General features: G+C 39.2%; 1 protein-coding gene across 1 annotated transcript in view; it reads left to right on the top strand.

Annotated features, from left to right (window-relative positions):
- Nucleotides 1-420: 420 nt before the first annotated feature.
- Nucleotides 421-19,310, top strand: part of LOC124164414 — a 39,339-nt gene continuing 20,449 nt past the window's right edge. Inside the window, exon 1 of the mRNA XM_046541738.1 lies at nt 421-680. Within this exon, the coding sequence (XP_046397694.1) occupies nt 572-680 (109 nt within the window). The 5' untranslated portion in view covers nt 421-571. The remainder of the gene's footprint in view (nt 681-19,310) is intronic.

The raw sequence follows: 19,310 nt of genomic DNA, 5'->3' as shown, positions 1-19,310 counted from the left end.
TAAGGCAAAACTTAGGAGCCTTTAGTGATCCTTACCTGACAAATATTCCAATCGGTACTTAAGAAAAATTTGCGGTAGTCTTTCTGAGCCAACACTTCAAATGTATACCCAGATGTCCGTTCGCTTGATAACCAGCAATTTTCAAGATGGGTAATCCAACGGGTCGGCTTGGTTCCACTCCTCCATGAAACCCAAACATTTTCACCTTTCTCACGTGAGAGTTTTCTATGCGCACATGAGGAGTAGGCGTCGCATCTATTACATTCTCATTCCACATCGCAATATAACCGATTCGAGACGCTTTTGCATCACCTCAGCATAACAGCACCGCAAGGTTGCGTTTTCTTCCGCGGCGGGAAATCGCACTGATAGCGTAATTACGCCGCGGATCGCAATTGATGCTGCACTCGCAAAATGCCTAGCCTCTCTCGAGTCGATTACGAGCGGATGCGGCAGAAGCGAATTTCTGCGGTATGCACGACCGGGATGCCTCGGAGGGCGGTCGATTATCGAGGAAGGGAGACGACGTTTCCGGTGCAGATGGCAAGAAAGGGGTGCGTGACCCCGAGAGATGGAAGTTTCCCGGCCACCATCCTCAATTAACACCGGAGATGGCCACCTCGTCTCATCGCACAAGGTTGCTCCCACTCCTAAGATGGACCAAATATCCGACTCGAAGGGTAAGTTTAAGAAATTGCGATTGATGGCTTTCGTGCATGTTCCTAAGATGGAAACCTCGTAGTAACATAAACGATTCATACAACTAACTTTCGACTACTAACTAGTACTTTATTTGCATGGATGTATCTATTTGCCCTTTTCACTAGAAATAAGTTATACGAATGAAAATGGAAACCCAAACACTAAAATGACAAATAATATCGACAGTATTGTACGACTATTAAATGATTGACTTATTTACGTGTCCACCATACCATTTTCATGCACGAGAAATTGGAGGATATACACAGGGAAGCACTAGAATTACCAAAATTTGCGAAATAATAAAATAGTTGGTGGCTATAGTCAAAAGGTTTGAGTAACTATAAACTACTCCGTGAAACTAATCAATGTTCCAATGTGACTGGTGATGAACTTCTTGTAAACCAAGGTCACAGAATAGTTGTGGATAAAACGCATGTGAAACGTTAAGCCATGGTCCCCGCGGTTGCCTTTCGTTAAGAACAGACTAATGCCGACGCCGGGTTTCTCTCCACCCTTCCTTTGCTACCCTTCCCTCATGGCGCAAATTGACCTTAGCTATCGGTGTGCTCTAAATACCATGTCAGTCATTGTAGGGTATCCGTCATTCCATTTTGAACCAAACTCAGCGAGTGGTGAGTTGATTTAGAAAAAATATTTCCAACGATGCACAAAGGTTAAGAAAAGACTTGGATGCAATTAGTACTCCGAATGTACTTTGAATGTGAATTAGTACTGCAATGGGTACTCCGAAGTTCCCCCCTTTCTCCACCTCCACTCTACCACCCCTCTAACACCTTCAAGGGTATAAATTCTATGTACTGATACTTGTAATTGCCAGATAATTATACGCTGTATCGAAACCGGTCGCAAATATATTTTATTTTGTGAAAGAGCTAAGTCTTTTCTTAAGATTTGTGCATCATGAAGGAGTTTCACCATGTTACGCCAACCACCATCGCATTTATTTCCAACGATTTTATTTGATTTGATTAGTGGCTTTACATTGTAGGTAACTGTTTTCAAAACTTTCACTCGTCTGAGTTTTTTCAATTATTATGGAAATTGGAAATATTTAGACGAATTATTATATTAATTAATCCGAGGTTAGGTGATTCCAACATTGGCCTCACTTTTTGGTTGATTTATGATCTAATTTATGCAAATTGCCAATGAAACTAGCTGCTCCTATTGTAGACTACCACAGCAAAATTTTTTTGGCCCTAATTTAAAAAAATTGAATCATGTGTTCTTACAAGTGCAATGCTAGTGTAATGCAGCTTGGCTTGCTCTGGAGGTCTACGACCCAACAAAACAAAACAGATACGCACACATCTGGAATTCGCGTTCAAAGAATTGCTGATTCCATGCACGAATACCGCGATGATGAAAGAACGTGTTCCATAATCGAACGATTGCCTCTTCGTAGGAGGCTACAGTTGTATCGCAGGTGTACACAAGACGGATTGTGAATGTCCTCGGGAAACAATTCAATTCAGCCTGTTGTCTTATTTCAAGTATCTATTTTCTCCTGAATGATATCCAATGGCCTGAACAGGGATTCACCGCTACTTTAGCGCAGCGAGGGGGGTTTTTTTTGGGATAACCCCCCCCCCCCCCCAGAGCTCAGAGAAATTTTTAAGTTAAGTCCATTTTAATTAATTGGATTAATATTACTTATACCATAATGTAAGGATTAATAAAATATCCATCAGAAAGCCGTAAACCTCACCATTTTCAACCATTTATTTTAAAATTATGCAATTTATTAATCTCGCCCCTCCCGCTTACCCTGGCGGGTATTCCATGCCCCCAGACACCTCTGAAATTAGTTGCATCTAAACTCCCCCCCCCCCAGCCTTAATTCCTAGCTGCGCCCTTGCACCGCTAATAGAGAAAGGCAACGATTCTCGCAGAATTGGGAATTTTCCGAGCGTCATGCCTTCGGAATGAAGTTTTTACCAATCCAAAGACCTAAAATTCGACTATTTCAATGACATAGATGCTTTAATCCAATTTTATCAGCCTATTATGAGCAATAAAACCATCAATTTTAAGTGGGTATGGAATAACTTCGAATTTTATAACGTAGAAAGGGAAACTGCTGAAAACAATTATTTTAATTGGAGTAAATTTTGTGTCAAAAGTAAGATATAATCCTAACCGTTACAACAAGGAGCTGAAGTTTAGCAGATATAAATATTTCTGGACGACGAGAATTCTAAACATGAAAATCAATTGGAATAACTATTGACCATCGCAATTTTTAGTCATTTTCTAGAGTACAACGGGAGAAAATCGTCCTAGAATATTGGAAAGTAATTTATGCTGTAAAAATTGTATTTGCGTAGCCAGAATCTCACCATCAACGTATAAATTTCCTCGATTAACTCTTAACAAACCACAACGCAAAAAAATAATGAATAAATTTTCGTCTTGATCTGTGGATTATAGATAGATTGATTTTCGAGTAATATCTGTTGAATGGAGAGATAAAATATTTCTGGAAATTCCTGGTCCTGAAATTCCTAAAAATTTCTGGTTATTCATTGAAAACATGAGAGAAATAATGGCTGTGCACGAGAAATTCCATTTATAGAGCCCAGTAACTTGTCTATCCATTTTTAAATTATACATTACTTTAGTACTTTTTTCCTTCATTTTATTCATATTTAATATTCCCAAGCATAAATAAATAAATAAATAAAACATAATTAAGCATATATAATAATAAATAAGCATAAATATATGTAAAGGTTCTAAGACTGTTTTCGGTCCAGTGTCAATAGTCTGGGTCAGCGTCAGTTCAGGTTAAGTTCGGCAAGGAGTGCTGGGGTGAGAGAGTTTACAGGAGAAGAGGAAAAGGAGCTCGCTATGTGATATGCTTAAAATAAAAGTGGAGAAAAAGCATGGAAAGAGTTTTGGAAGGACTAAAAAAAACCAGCTTTGTTGGGAAAAATGATCACCAGTTCAAGATAAAGTGCCTTTCACAAAGGATAAATGTAAAGCAGTTCTCTTTCTTGAATAGGACCATAAGGGACTAGCAGAATTATTTTTGCCCTTCCCGAAAAATTTACATGTTTTTAAAAAGCGGTTGAATAAGTTGGGACTATGGGTTTCTGATAATGTTTAAAATTGTTTTGCATCGTATTTTCATTATACCACCAGGCCAATGGCCTACTTGTAACAATTGGTTGATGATGATGATGATAATAATAATAATGATAACAATAGTAAAATAATCATTCCTTCCAATCGAAACGAATGGCCAAAGAATTTGCAAGGATTGAAAGAAGGTGCAGATATTTACGACGAAGTGAGAAATATTTGGAGCTAAGGAAATAATACTTGAAACCAATGGCGTAACTTTTTGGGGGGATGAGGGGATAGATGCCCCTTCAAAGCCTCAGAGAAATAAAAAAATATATTTAAAACTATTGTCTAGTTTTGATACATAATAACTGCATCTGCTTAACGTTTTTAAGTGACAAAATGATTTCCAGGAATACCATTTTTCAAAATTTTTCCTGGTTGGCGATCCCCCCCGTTGCCAGGGGGGATCGCCAACCAGGCCCCTCATTCCTCCACCCAAGCCCCCAATCCCCCAATGCATATTCCTAGTTACGCCGCTGCTTGAGACCGATATGAACTAGTGGGTATACAATATTACACCACGAACAACCTCACAGTCACGTGACATCTGCCATGATAAGAAAACAGTAGGAATTGCAGTGATTGTAGGTAAATTATTAAAGAAAGGTGAATTTTGCTTTACGAGGTATAATCATGAACGAATTAAGAAATCGAGAGTTTTTCAGTTTGGTTAGAATTCTATGAATTACACGGTCGGTTGTATCGATCACCAGCCGCAGTAAGGAAATAAAAATGGAGTGAAGTAAATGTAAGGAATACTTTATATTGGGAGAACAATTCTTTTTTACAGTACGAGGTATAATCATGATCTGACAGAGGAATTGAAATTTTTTTCTCTCCCTTGGTTTCGATCCAAATTCCCTGAATTTCACGAGAGCAATACCCATCAGAAAACTATCATAACCAATCGCACGTTTCCGCCTATTGCCCGCAAGCATGAGCGGCCATTTCAAAACCAAGGCAAGAATTGAAAAAATTGCAGATATTTACGACGAAGTGAAAAAATATTCGCAGATAATCCTCGAGACAGATGTGAACTTGTGGGTATACAGTACTACTCCGGGAATAACCTCGCAGTCACGTGACACCAGTCATTGTAAGACAACAAAAGGAAGTGTACTAATTTAAGGTCATTTAAGAAAGATGAATTTTGCAATGAGAGGAATTATTACGAACGAACTGAGAAATCGGCAGATATTCTCTTCAGTTGAAATTCCCTGAATTACACGGACGGTTGAATAAGTCACCAGCAGAGGTAAGAAAATAAAAGGGAAAACAATGGAAAATGGAAGGGAGAACAATGTTTTTTGCAATAGGTTGACGAATCATTGACTAACGGAGGAATCGAAATGTTTTCCCCTCCCTTGGATTCGATTCAAATCCCTGAATTTCACGAGAGCGGTTGTATATCCATCTGAAAACTATTATAACCAATCGTACGTTTCCGCCTATTGCCCGCCAGTATAAGCGGCCATTTCAAAACCAAGGCAAGGCAAGAATTAAAAAAAATAGTCGATATTTACGACGAAGTGAAAAAATATTCGCGAATAATCCTCGAGACGGATATGAACTTGTGAGTATACAGTACCTACTACTCCGGGAACAACCTCCCAGTCACGTGACAACATTCATTGCACGAGAACCAGAGGAATTGCAGTAATTGTAGGTAATTTAAAAGAGATTATTTTTGCAATAAGAGGAATAATCATAACCGAACTGAGAAATCGACAGATTTTCTCTTAAAATTCCCTAAATTACACGGACGATTGTATAAGACACCAGTGGCGATAAGAAAATAAAAGGAAAAACAATGGAAAAATTAAATGGGAGACCATTTTTTTGCAATAGGTTGACGAATCATGGACGAACTGAGGAATTGAGATTTTTTCCCCTCCATTGGATTCGATCCAAATCCCTGAATTTCACGAGAGCGGTTGTATATCCATCTGAAAACTATCATAACCAATCTCACATTTCCGCCTTTTGCCCGCCAGTATAAGGGACCGTTTTCAAAGCCGAGGGCTTTCGTCCAATTGGCAGGATTACAAGAGGCGCCTGTTACAGGCAACACACACCCTGCTTCTTCTCCTTCCCCCGTCACAAGCGAGCGGGCAACCACAACAATAGCGCGCCAAACCTCCCCCCACCTCTTCCCTCCTCGGAGACTCACCTTCAACGCGACGCAATGGATTTGCCAACAGGTGGCGGGGTGAACGTTCTGATTACTTCCGCGCCTTCTCCGCGATTGGGAAATCTTACCGTTAGAAAAGAGCCGCTCTCTTGCCCGGACTCTCTGTGCGAGTTACGTACAGTGGTTAGGTACACATAACTACGTAGGTGTGTTCCACCGCCTTTCAATTTTCCGCCCCGTTAAAGCTACTGGTATTCCCATTCTGCTACCGGGTGTCCGTGATAATTTCAGCGGCTACTGCCAGTGGGCATCCCACTGCCCTCAACGCGTGAATTTGTATTTAGGTTGGTATCTTCATATCGTTTTCATTTTATAGGGTATCGAAAAGGTTCACAAGCCGATAATAATGTTTACAGTATGTAACCGAGGGTATTCAAGAGTATTGTCTTTTCTAACGAAGTTAACCATATCTTACGGACGCCAACATACTACGGAAGTTCAGATCATATAAATAAAATAAGAGAGATAGATTGTAGAACAGATAGATTCAGCATGTCATTTTTTCCACGATCAATAAGGGATTATAACGGCAGCGATAAAACTCATAAATAGATTGCATGACTTGTAGTGTATCCTGCTAGCCTATGTAAAACTTAATGCATGTTTATTAATTTTATTATTATTTCTAACAGCATATAATAGTATAATTTGTTGGTATAGTGACGTTTTTTGTACTGTATGGTGTGCATTTGGGAGTCCAATTGCATGCTACATGCTGGTGATTGATCACCCCCTGCCAAACACCCTGGAGGTGGCTCGCAGGGTATTATGTAGATGTAGTTGGTTTTTAAGTCAGCATCTATTATTATTCGAGTACCTACACTAATTAATCAAGTCAACAAGATATTTTCGCTCTTAAAAAATATGAATACGTGATTTCCCGGGTACCGTCAATGGTAATATACGGCTATATGTGGGTACATACAGATCGTCCTCAATCCATTGGACATATAAAATGTTTTATAAGCCGGCTTTAAAATATGCAGCTTGTTACCGAGGCTTGGTTTTTCAATGGACACACATCATTATCCGAGCACTCGAGATTAAAAACTCAACAAGATATTTTCAGTCTACAAATATTATGCATTAATCCACAATTGATCGGGCTTTTTGTTACAGAAAAGGTATAGTAGATATGTTGGGCTAGGGCACTACTAGGGGAGATACAAACGCGAGGCAGGGTTTGGACTTTATCTACATCTATCTACATTTACATACTTCCTTTTAAGCCACCTCAATAGGCGTGTGGCGGGGGTTGCCAGAACACAAGACGTCAACAAATAAAGGAAATTCTCTGACGAAGTTCCACCTAGCTTTCCTTAAAGTCCCTTACTGTTCGGGGGAAAGATGGATTTTCATACCTATGCGTTCGACAAAATATCTCTTAATTTATCGTTTTTTCGGACCTGGATATATAGTGGGGTTCAAATATGATGTTCTCCGTGTCGCTCTTAAAGATATCTATTCTCAAATGCTCAAGTAATCTAAGCAAGCAAGCCTATCGCGCAGCCTCCTAGTCTTTAGCGGCTCCCAGCCTAATTCATTTGGCATCTGTGTTAAGGTATTCGCATATTGAGGAGGTAAGACGTGGTGTTGGAGGTCGCGGTATCTCGAGATAACACAAATTCGTTGTGTGTTATGGACGCGCGCATATTGAACAGGTCGGGGTAGAGGTTTACTTCACGGTTCACCAGGAGGTCGTGCGAGACAGCTTTCAAAAACAAAAGAATTTGTCTTTTTGAGCGGTGTTTCACCGAAGTATATCGGGAGGCTTCTCCGTGATTGGTTGCGTTTTAGGCTCCCTCCCCTGCCCCAAATGTATGGAAACGTTTCAGGTGACATCCTCATGTATTCCTGAAATTTGTCTGGATATTCCTTTAGTTGCAAATACAGATGGTGATACTCCCCCAGACCTTGTCACACTTTATTTATGGGGTGGGCCATGAATTTGCGATTACTTAACGTACTAATCAGCCACCACTTACATGCTGATGACATGTCGTCACTATCATTTCTACTATCGCTTAACATTGTAAAAATGTTACAACTAACCGCATAACCTTTATACTCGATGCATGGAGGGCCATGACTCGACGTCTCACAGTGGAAGATTGGCTCGTTGCCGATGCTGTGGGAAAGCTGCGTGCGTGAACCTCTTTACTATGCGATACTACCTCTACCTCTTCACAACGCGAGCACCCTAACGATTTTTCAGGATAAATGGGGGTGCTAAGTGGGAGGAAGAGAATAGGATTCTTTGATATAGTGAAAGGATATAGGGATAATGAAGAGGGAAGTTCAAAATAGGGATGGGGTACACTCAGGGTGATTCGCAAAATGCACCATTATAACCCACCTTTACAGGTACAATACCGGCTTTAACAATTAACGCCCAGAGCTGCACTGCATTCAGTATAGCAAGGATTAAAAATAGCCAACTAAAATAGCTCTGACGAAAATCTCAATCAAGATACTTACTTGCAGTTAGTATTTTTAGTGTTGAATATTTGAAGTGTTGTATCCATTCAAGTTTAAATTGAGTTTAGGATAAAGAACTTCTTGCGCTCCGATAAATTTAATAAAAGTTTTACCCCAGCGGGGATCCAGAATATCTTTCACCGAATCGTAACGGAATGAGTAATTACGAAACCGAATAACGCAATTTGCGCAGAGCAAAGTTTTAATTTTTTTCGTAGATAATTTACACGGCATAGTTTTAATAGAGCTGCTGCAGAACCAATCACTTTTAAGGTGACATATTTTACGTATAAAGTCAGCTTTCTTAGGAGAGATGTCGTGGAACAACATAACTAAAGTTAAACAAAGATGTCGTATTGCCCACAATTTATTGACAGAGTACTACACGTGTTTCAATTTTTATACATTCTACAATACACACAATAGTTGTACAATATAATGGTGCTAGGTTTAAAATTTAAAACACGTGTAGTACCAGGTCAATAAATTGTGAGCAATACGATATCTTCGTTTAACTTTATATTTTAAGTAGTTATTCATGATACCATAACAAAAATCAATCATACTCTTTGAAAACTGAGAACTGAAAATTAAACAGTTGATTATGAACTGGCACCTAATGCCGACGCCAGGAATCGAACCGGAATCAAGTCGGACAAAAATAAAAATGTACCCATCCTGACTATAATTTCTCCGAGTTTTACCTCAAAAGGGAAATTCTTTCCAAAACTGGAAGCTAAAGGATTTTCTTCCAGTAATCAGCGTTTGCACGGTCGTTGGTAGCTATGTAATCTCGACGCAACTTCCCCCTCTTCAGCTGTGTCGGTCGGAGTTGACACACGCTTCCCTTATCTCATACTCCACTGGCGCCAGACACTCAAAGCGTCACGCAAATTTTAGCTCTTCCACCGCGGGGTCACGTTCAGTCGCAGACGTGCCTCCTCACTCGCCATGCACGCACATTTCATGGAAGCGGAGGTGAATCACGGATTACGAGTTCATATCCGAACGTCATTCGCCCTGATTGAATCGCAGTGAAAATGTTCTCTATCGTCATCTGCGTTGTTTTTCTCTCAGATATTATGCCCGTGACGCTATCCTTTCCTCCCTCAGGATCTCTAATATAACTTGAGGGAAGGTAATGAAAGGAAAGATAAATTCCTATGGTAGTTAAGCCGCCGCGCCGGGTCTAATATGTTCTCATGTTTCTGCATAGAATCTTAAGCTGTTCTCTTCATGGGTGCCGTTCCGGCACTGTTGAACAAAAGACATAATGGACAAATAAAACTTTTATCAATTTTGTCGCTTCAAGACTTCTAATGTTTGCATTCGTAGCCAAAACAAATGAATTTGTAATAAATGTAAATAATAACTTGCAGTAAAACTATATAGTAATATTTCACACGTAAAAAAAGTTAGGGAAAGTGCGTTCCGGCAGTGCTATATTTGCCATGACGTCACTGGTTCTCGCCCTACAAACGAAATTCTCCCTCTTTTCCGTTATCATGTTCCTCCTTGCCCCTTACGTGATAACTCTCTGCTTCACATTCCGCGGTTCCGTATTCCGTACTCTCAACACTCTCTGTTCTACCGAGTCCCGTCCTTGTTGAATTCCATAGCTTCAAAAATCCCTTTCCTGGACCTGTTTTCCTCTGCCACTATTTACAAATCATCCTTAAAATGCCATCTGAATAATTCACCGCTGCCTAATCCATAATTGCCCCTTCTCATGTTCAAATATTTTGTTTTCTGTTAGTTTTTATTTATTGTGTTATCTATTTGCTATTATTTATTTAAGTAAACAGCCAATGTAAAAGCCTTTGTGCCGTTTTTTGTGGTGAAATAAATAAATCATTTACCGCAATATTCAAGGTCATGGTATGGTATTTGGAGGAGGCGACCGATAGCTGAGGTCATTTGCGACATGAGGGAAGGTTATGGAAGGAAAGATAAATTCCTATGGTAATTAAGAAAGGGTGGAGAGAAACCCGCCATTGGGATTAGCTTGCACTTAACGAAAGGCGCAAAGGAAACTTCGGCTGAACGTCCCATCCGACGGACGGAGTTTTGATCTTGAAATGTCCTCCACACAACACTGAAGCAGTATCTGAAAATTTTCTACCACCGCCGGGATTTGAACCCGAGTCCACGGGGTGGAAAGCCAAAATCAAGTCACCACACCAACCCTATCTCCATGCCTAGATTATAGCGTCAGTGTAGATATAACGCGAAGTAACAGTATGGAAGGGACAATAAAGAAGGAACTGCCACAAAATTATCAAGCGCATTGAACGCCACTTGTTTATTGATGTGTGAAACAAACTGGTGAGATCTGTAAAACTTTGAATGAAGATTTTAAAGCCTTTCACAGCGTTTTTTCAGCATCCAATTATCGCCTCCCTTTCAATACTTTCCCATATTTTCAAGTAATGCATTAAAATATTACGGAAATGAAATGCTCTGAATATGACGTCGACGCCTCGGTTGAGTTGTACCCCACATCATTACGGATTCTAAACCGCGATAATATTTGCTTCCGTCAATTCGTTGCACCAATCATGTATCTACGAAGTAGCATGGAATATAACGATGTTAAATTAACAGAAACTTAACTTAATACATGACCCTGTATGGTTCCGTCCTTTTATATAGACAATCCCAGACAAACTTCAACAAAAACTATCAAAATCTTCCTCGCTTAAGAACCCAAAGGCTGGGAAGGCATTGCACACTGCAATGCACAGTTCTGTGGTTCGTATAAGCATTAAAATAAACATTTCTAAGCTAGGTGTTCATTATCCTAATGCGATTAATTTGAAATTAATGAACGCATGATTTTACATACTTATCCTCTCACTCACTGCTCTCTTTCACATCAACTTACTACATATCACAGAAAAGGAAAAGAAAAATAATTCTAAAACACTTCGGGTAGATATAATCGTCAATAGTTGACATAATTCCTTGTCTAAAAAAAGGTATCAATAAATTATAGACTTTCTCGAGAGAAAATATACGAGGAGATATTAATATTATTATTTCATGTGCATCTAAAATAATAATTCATATAAAAGTTCCAAATGAAAAGCTAGATCATCTAATGTGAGAAGTTCTTTAACTTCCCTCTGAATTAAGTTGTGAATCCACTCTCAACCCAATAAATAGCATAACTGTGGACCTTTGGGCGGAAAATCGAATATTATATGAGGGCGTGAGAAGCCAAGGGGTACAAGTATATTTTTCTCAACAGAGTTAGGTAAAGATAATTGTTAGAAGAAATACACAAAAATTGGTTGCCAAGGGATACGAGTGAGTCTCAGTTCTATGCTGACATCGAGTGGCAAATCAAATGCACTCCATATCAAATATCTAATTCATCTCGTTTTTTTTCTGTCCCTAATTTATGTACTTAACAGTGTATAGAAAAAAGAAATCACTTGTACCATAGAGTAAGATACGAAAGTTGGCAGGCGATTGATTTGTACCCCGCAAAATTCCAGATTTTTCGCCCGAAAGATATATAAACACATATAACAACGTTGAAACTTAGTTATGAACAAATTAAAGTTTACCAGTACGGAAAAAAATCTGCTATAAACATTTCCTGCAAGTTTCAAATTTATACTAAGAACAGTCTGCCGGAAAATGGATTAGAAATATAAACTCGGAAAAGTCAAGTAACTAGCCGAAATTAGAGAAAAAAATTTTGTAACAATTGTTATAAACAAAATCGAATAATTAATGTCTCCACTAAACGTAGCAACCCTTTCTGCTTCAGAATATATTTTTAGACTTGTGGAACGAGCAAATTAAAAAAAATTGCCAAAATTGTTCATAGCCATCTGGTTAATTGTTCTAGAACTACACCAAAAACGTATACGATTTTTGTACGTGTGGTGAACTCTCTATATATACTTACTCTATGCTTGTACCTACCCCTTTGCTTCCAAAACACTCATATGAGATTTGAAAACGGCTGCCTTTCCCTGTTGAAAATCAGATCCCATGATTACGGTGACGACGCTGTAGTGTCTTCCGATATGGGGTTGATCGGCAAAATAAAAAAACATTTCCTCACCAAACATGGTCACGCGTTGGAATTTTTATGATGACATCTAAGGAAAGCACGCTTAGTGCGGTTATAAACCGGATTGAGACGGAAAGTTTTCAAATTGCTAAGTTTAGCACCAATACATTGGGAAATAATGAAAAAAATGATTTATTGAGGCGCAGCTGTGGCGATCGAAGACGAAAAATAGACGGAAAAAAATGCGTTGAATCGACAGTGTTGAACTAATGAGGGCAAGATTCAGCGTATGATGTCGATATAACATCGATGGCGACGCCTAAGCGATAGGTTGGCGCCAGTCTGGGAAGTGAGATAATCTCGCAGGGTCACAATGCGGTCGAAGGGCAAGAGTCGCTCACGAGCTGAGAAGGGAAACCCAACGGAGGAATCATTCCATGAAATGGCGCACTCGCGTAGTATGAATATAATATAATAATAATAACAATCTGCGGAGGGAGACTTGTCTAAAATATTCAAAAAAGAAATGGAAGATCTGGGAATTAAAAAACAACTGATTAACCTCGGGAAAAAAGCTGTTTTACTACAGACCTGCCTGATCGTGAGAACATTCCTGGGTCGGGCATGATCGGACAGTGTAGGATAGGGTGAATTCTCTTCCTTAACATCCGAGCCTAATCCTAAATTGACCTTGGGAAAGGTGAATATTTCCATCTGGTTTTCATCAGCTGAGAAAGTGCATAAACTCAAATAATAATAACAATTTTATTACTCCACACACAAATTGCATAGCATTGGCAAAATTGAGTAATTTGAGGTAGCCGCGAAGGGTAACCTGTTTGAGGCTACCATCCAAAATAATAATACATTATGCTTTACATATAGTGTAGCTCATTTTGTGTTACCTTGATAATCTATACTAACAAAGCTTAAGTGCGTAAATGAAAAAACAACTAAAGTATTATTTATAATTCATTTACATCAACATTTTATAACAATATTTGTTCTACACTTTCTTTAGTGAGAAGCCAAGAATGAGCATTTTGCAAACACTTTTTCAAAGACTTTGAAATAAAGCACGACTGGGGTAACAAATTAAAAACCTTTGGTCCTACATACAAAAAACATTTTTTAAACAAGGTCAAATTTAGTTGTGGTAAGGGCACACTTATTTACTCAGGGTAAAGGGAGAAGGGAGATACGGGTTCGAATCCAGGTCAAGGCGAAGGATTTTTTTTTCTCCGTGGTATTTTCGCACAGCATCGCACAAATTTAGGAAAAAGAGAAAAAAACATCAAATATGAGGAAATTCTAAGTGAAGGTGGGTTGTTTTTTTTGCTAACATGTAGTCGTCAACATTGACGTGAATATAACTAGAAAACGTAAAAAAAAGTTTCAGTTCATACGCCATAGTAATAACATCCATTCACCAAAACATGAAGCCTCGTGTCACCACCACCTGAATACGTCCGAATATTTCCCGAATTGAGATAACGACGACCATTAAATAGTTTCCTCATCCTAGCTCCACGAAAAAAGCGACGCAACAGATAACGGAAATTCTTCGTATCATTCCTAGTCCAGACAAAATAAGGAGCGATCGGGTTAAGGCTAATAAAAAGGGGTAATAGCTCGGGAGTAGCGACAGATCATGTGGTTATCTTTGTTGACAAATCAGTGATATGCATTTTCCCACAGGACCTAAGCAGTGGCCTATATCTTAGACATGTAATAATAGATTTAGATAGAAAACTTACCATCGCGAAGTCCTATCTTACTATCGAGCACCATAAATTGCATACAGATGACTCACAGCATCCATTACACTGAGAGAACACGTTTGGATGCTACACCCTAAACCCTTTTGGGCGGGGAGGTTTGGATGCGCCATCAAGGATCATGCGACGTCAGAACTAACTCTTTGGATGTGAGAACCAAAGGCAAAGAATGTCACACCAAACACGTCCAGTCAACGTCCTTTGGATGGGAGAACCAAAGTTATGGTTAGTGCACTCTACCGGTTTAGGTGCGAAATCTAAATCTATTGTTACGCGCTCTGGTGGCAATCTCATGAATCTCTCTAGCACCCGCTGTTCTGTGTTCAGCCGTGGAAGCCGTAGACACGTGTGGACTTGTTGTGGGCAAAACGGGCGAACTCTGCTGCCGCTTGTGCTTCGTTGCTCTTGCTGCTCGAGATTATGGACGAGGGGACGGCGAATTTCTTATCGAAGGCTGAACTTGGAGCCTATATCCATGTGTTCGCTGGTAAGTTGCGAGTTGTTGTTTATTCTCACGGCCATTTTGTGTTTATTCTCACCGCCATGTTGCATTAATTCTCATGCCCGCACTACCACCCTTTGCTTATGAGTTCTTCAGATTCCCATTGTTATCTCTATGTGCTTATTAAAACAAAGTTCAAACTCTCAGATCATATTTTGTCGGAAGTGCTGCTGTGCTTATTAACATTGACCTTTATTTATTGAGGTTAAATTGTCTCACGTTTCTTGTATTTCCCGATGATATTTATAATATGTTGTGATCGTAATTTAATAATATTTTATGTTATTGGCATAGAATTTGATAGTGATATTAACTCACTGTGTTTTGTGCACTTTTTATGATATTATAACGGTGGATTCATCGAGAGCCTTGAGGAGTAATCATCGAGAGCCTTGGCACGGAGATTATTGACGAGGAAAGGAGAATGAACAAGAAGAGATTGAGAAAAATTGTGTGTTTGGAGTGAATTTTATGTAACTGTGTGTTTATATATTAGAAATAAATGTTCTTTCTAGTGTTCTGCAAATGGGGATATTTATTTTTCCACCCACGCACATTAAAATATGTTGAATTATGTGATAATAGATAGGTATTATGACAACTACAGAGCTAGGTTTTCTCATTTTTTAGTTGCACTGTCCTAGTGGGCTATTTAGAAATGGGTTGAAAAAGAACAATATTAAAGTGTAGTGGGCTGAATAGGAGGGAGGAAGGGGTAGGCGCCCAATCCTTTGGGCAGGTGATCTAAACTTTTCATTCGGCATCCAAACGTTGTTCTGATGAGCTACCCAACGCTTTGGTTCTCACACCCAAAGTACTCGTCCATCTTCTTTGGATGTAGCAACCAAAGGAGTAGTTGGAACATCCAACTCCTCATCACCCATTCCCTTTGGGTGACACAACCAAATGTATGGACAAGTCCTTTCCTTAACCTCAGCTTTGGTTGTGACACCCAAACCTACGATTCTCATATCCAAAGTGTTTTTTCAGTGTAGTAATAATATATTTTTCCAGGAAATCTCACGAAAAACCTATTGCTTTCTACACCATCTCTTCGGTTTGGCCGGCTCAGTTCGCAAGAGTTGCAAGGAACTGCCGAGAGAAAGAACAGTCTCACAATCTTCTTTGTGTCTTACAAAAGGGTAGAGGTAATGAGATTATTAAGTCACAACCGTTTCTCAACACATCCACGAATTTGAATTTTACTTTGAGACTTTACCCCACCGCCAACGAGACCAGCAATGATTTCCGTTAGTGCTAGAGACCTTTTAGCCCACGAATATATAACAATTATTAGCTTCAATCTGCAATCAGCTGAATGTTGAATAAATCTACTATGAGCCTGGCAGAAATGAGGCGGATAATGTATTCAAAATCACAGGCCTACTCCCTCAAATCATCATGGGCGATACGCCGGTAATCCCCTTGCTTCCTTTTCAGTAATTCATTCTTAAATCGTATCTCTGAAGATATCGCCAGATTTTCGGACGAATAGCTACTTCTGCGAACCTTAATTTTTATCATGACAAGGGAATAGCAAAATTCTTTCAAAGTTGAAATTATAGGCATAATTTGAGGGGTGCACGGGGCACGTTCCCCCCACGTTCCCACGTAGATGCTTAAAAAAATTGACATTAAATTTAATACGGTTATCATTACGTTCGTTTTGTTTTGAATATTACCGAGCCTTTTAATAATTTAATTCCTCACTAATAACTCTCATATTTACGGGGCATTATGTAGATGTAGGTATTAAATAAGGAGAATATTTCGCATGGTGATTGTTTTATGCTGTATTTTATCTCACATACAAGAAGATCGATTGCCTTTCAGGTCCTTATGCCCCCTCCCCCAAAGAAAAATATACTGGATCAGGCCTTGGTCGAAATTTATAAGCGTTTAGAGATCATGGACTGCATCGCCATTTTATCAAACTAAATGAACGACCTCATTTAGCTGCCCGAGTTATCGCTTACCAAGAGAAAGTTATGATTTGGAATTACCGAGAACAATCAACAGGAAATAGCGACATTTTATCCCTACTCAGAAAATGGAAGAGGTTACGACAGATGCTGTGGATATAAACTTTCACCACCATAGCCTGAAATATCTTGCATTTATCACATTGGGATTACAGTTAACGGAGTCGGAAAAAAAGTCGTTTCTTTCGAAACAGATTTAAAGGAGATGGAGAAAAAATGTATCGCAATGATAGAATGGAAATTATTCTTTTATTACTGAGATCTACACACAAGGGCGAATACAGGAATTTTTTATTTTAGGGAGGGGGTACCAGAGTCTGACAGGTAAACGGTCTACTCATAATTGAGATTAAAAATAATACCTACTGTTAGCAATTAATGTGCGAAATATTCTCTTTATTAAAAAGATAGTTATTACTATGAAATTAAATTGTTGAGGCTCCCAAATACACAAAAAATCTAATGCAATGACATCTGTATTGAAAATATTGTCTATTTATTTCTTAAGCATCCGGGGGGGGGACACGTGCCGCCCCCCCCCCCCCCCATAAATCCGCTAACGTCCATATACTCCCAGGTGTCAAGGATTACACTTCCAATTTAAGACACAAAATGAACGACCTTATTGTCCCACTGCCTTACCTAAGGTAATTCACATAAGATATACAAAAGTGAATGTTCAACTAAGGAGCATGTGACAAATAATGTGGATGCATCAGTTCACCATTGTAGTCTGGAATTGGAGACATAAGTGCAAGAACCAGTTACTAACCAAGGGAGGAGTGTCCAGAAAAATAAGAAATAAATGATGTGTCTTACACTCTGTGAGTAGGTGGCAAGTTTTCAATAGTGTCTACTGAACTTATTTGAAACCGATCGATGAAAAAACCCTCTGGTAAAGGGGAGAAGAGGCTTCATGTGTTTGTGGAAATATCATTTTTGCAAAAATTAGTCATTATCTGTCTATCGCGCAAAGGTTTTCAATTACCTTATATATTTATTTATCTATTTAACTCAGTCCAAAAAAGGGCAGGCCCAATAACAAAGGACTCATAACAACAAAGAAAACAATCAACAAATTGTAATCAAAGCGTAAAAAAACAATGAACAAAATAAAAAAACAGTATTATCAAATAAAAACCAAAGAATAGTAGTCTGATCAACAGGGTGGTTTCCCATTACTTTTTTATTGCCTAAATCGAAAGATTATTACTCCTGGAGTACGTATTTCAAGCTTTTAGATTTTTAAATGGCGATATCTATTTTTTGCGATTAAATGAAAAGCGAACATTTTCAAGCGCGCGAAAACGCGACGGGTAAGTATGAATGCCGGGAAAAACTCCGTGTGACGTCGTTCTGGTTCCCGCTGCCGCAAGTGAGGTGACCTTGGGGCGAGGCTCTGAGCGCTGATACGACGCAGGGTGCTAGCAGGTAGCAGAGTACCATGCTAGCAGGTAGCGCTTGGTTTAAATAAGGATTATTAATACCTTATCAAACGAAGAAAACTTTCCGACCTTAGCCAGTTTTAATAGGTGATTATTAAGACATGTTTCCCTGAGCTCTGTGCCTCATGCATGCATTGGTAATCTCAGACGATGTAAAACTCCTATCTACTCGTATAGAAACTAGGTCCCTGTGACGCCACGTGGAGTGGCATCGCATGGGCGCCAATCTGGCCTTTTTCGAATGAGGATAAAATTGACCCTTGCCATTCGTCTAAACCGGTATTTCTATAACCAAATCATTCGTAGATTATGAATACACTAATGGTGGGTAACCAATCGTAATCAATGCCTTTCGTTTTCTTTGATGAAGGAAACTACCCTATTGCTTTATCTGCTAACGCAATATTAAACTTATATTATCTTTAACTTATATTACGCATTGTGAGAAGAGTCGTTAAGGTTCCTACTTAAACGGGATCAATAAAAAATCCGCTCCAGTGCAACCTCATTGGGGCGAGCAGCATCGATACTACTCATTTTTAAGATCCCATTTTATGGATAATGTTCTCAGTCTCCCTTTTCAAGGTATCTCCCACAAACGGATCGCAGGACGTTTCACGAAATCGCACAAAAACTGTTGTTTGGAATTCGCGAGTCGCTTCGGTCTGAAACTCAAGCGAATGAGTCGTATATCAAGCCTGGTTAGGTCCCGTTTTCAACGCGTGCTCTATACTTAAATCGGTCATTAAGGTTGAAAACAGCCCCGAGAGAAGATTAACTAAATATGCCGTTCAAGGCAGGGTGGGACGGGAAGAAAAGTAGGAAAAGACGACCCACATGGAGGGACTTATTGTGTGACTTTGGTGCCCGTAATTTCTAGACTGCAAATGGGAATATCTACACGCATTGTGGTCGAACGGATTGCTATAACTTCGCAGCAAACCAAACCACTTCTCTTGGAATTTAAATATTTGGGCAAAAACATCGAGAGGCATAGTTTATTTCTTATTCCCTAAATCTCAAATATTTTTAGCATTGAAATCCGAAAACTC

This window comes from Ischnura elegans, chromosome 8 (assembly GCF_921293095.1).
Source record: "Ischnura elegans chromosome 8, ioIscEleg1.1, whole genome shotgun sequence".
Lineage (NCBI taxonomy): Eukaryota > Metazoa > Arthropoda > Insecta > Odonata > Coenagrionidae > Ischnura > Ischnura elegans.
This window is presented reverse-complemented; position numbering and strand designations above follow the sequence as displayed.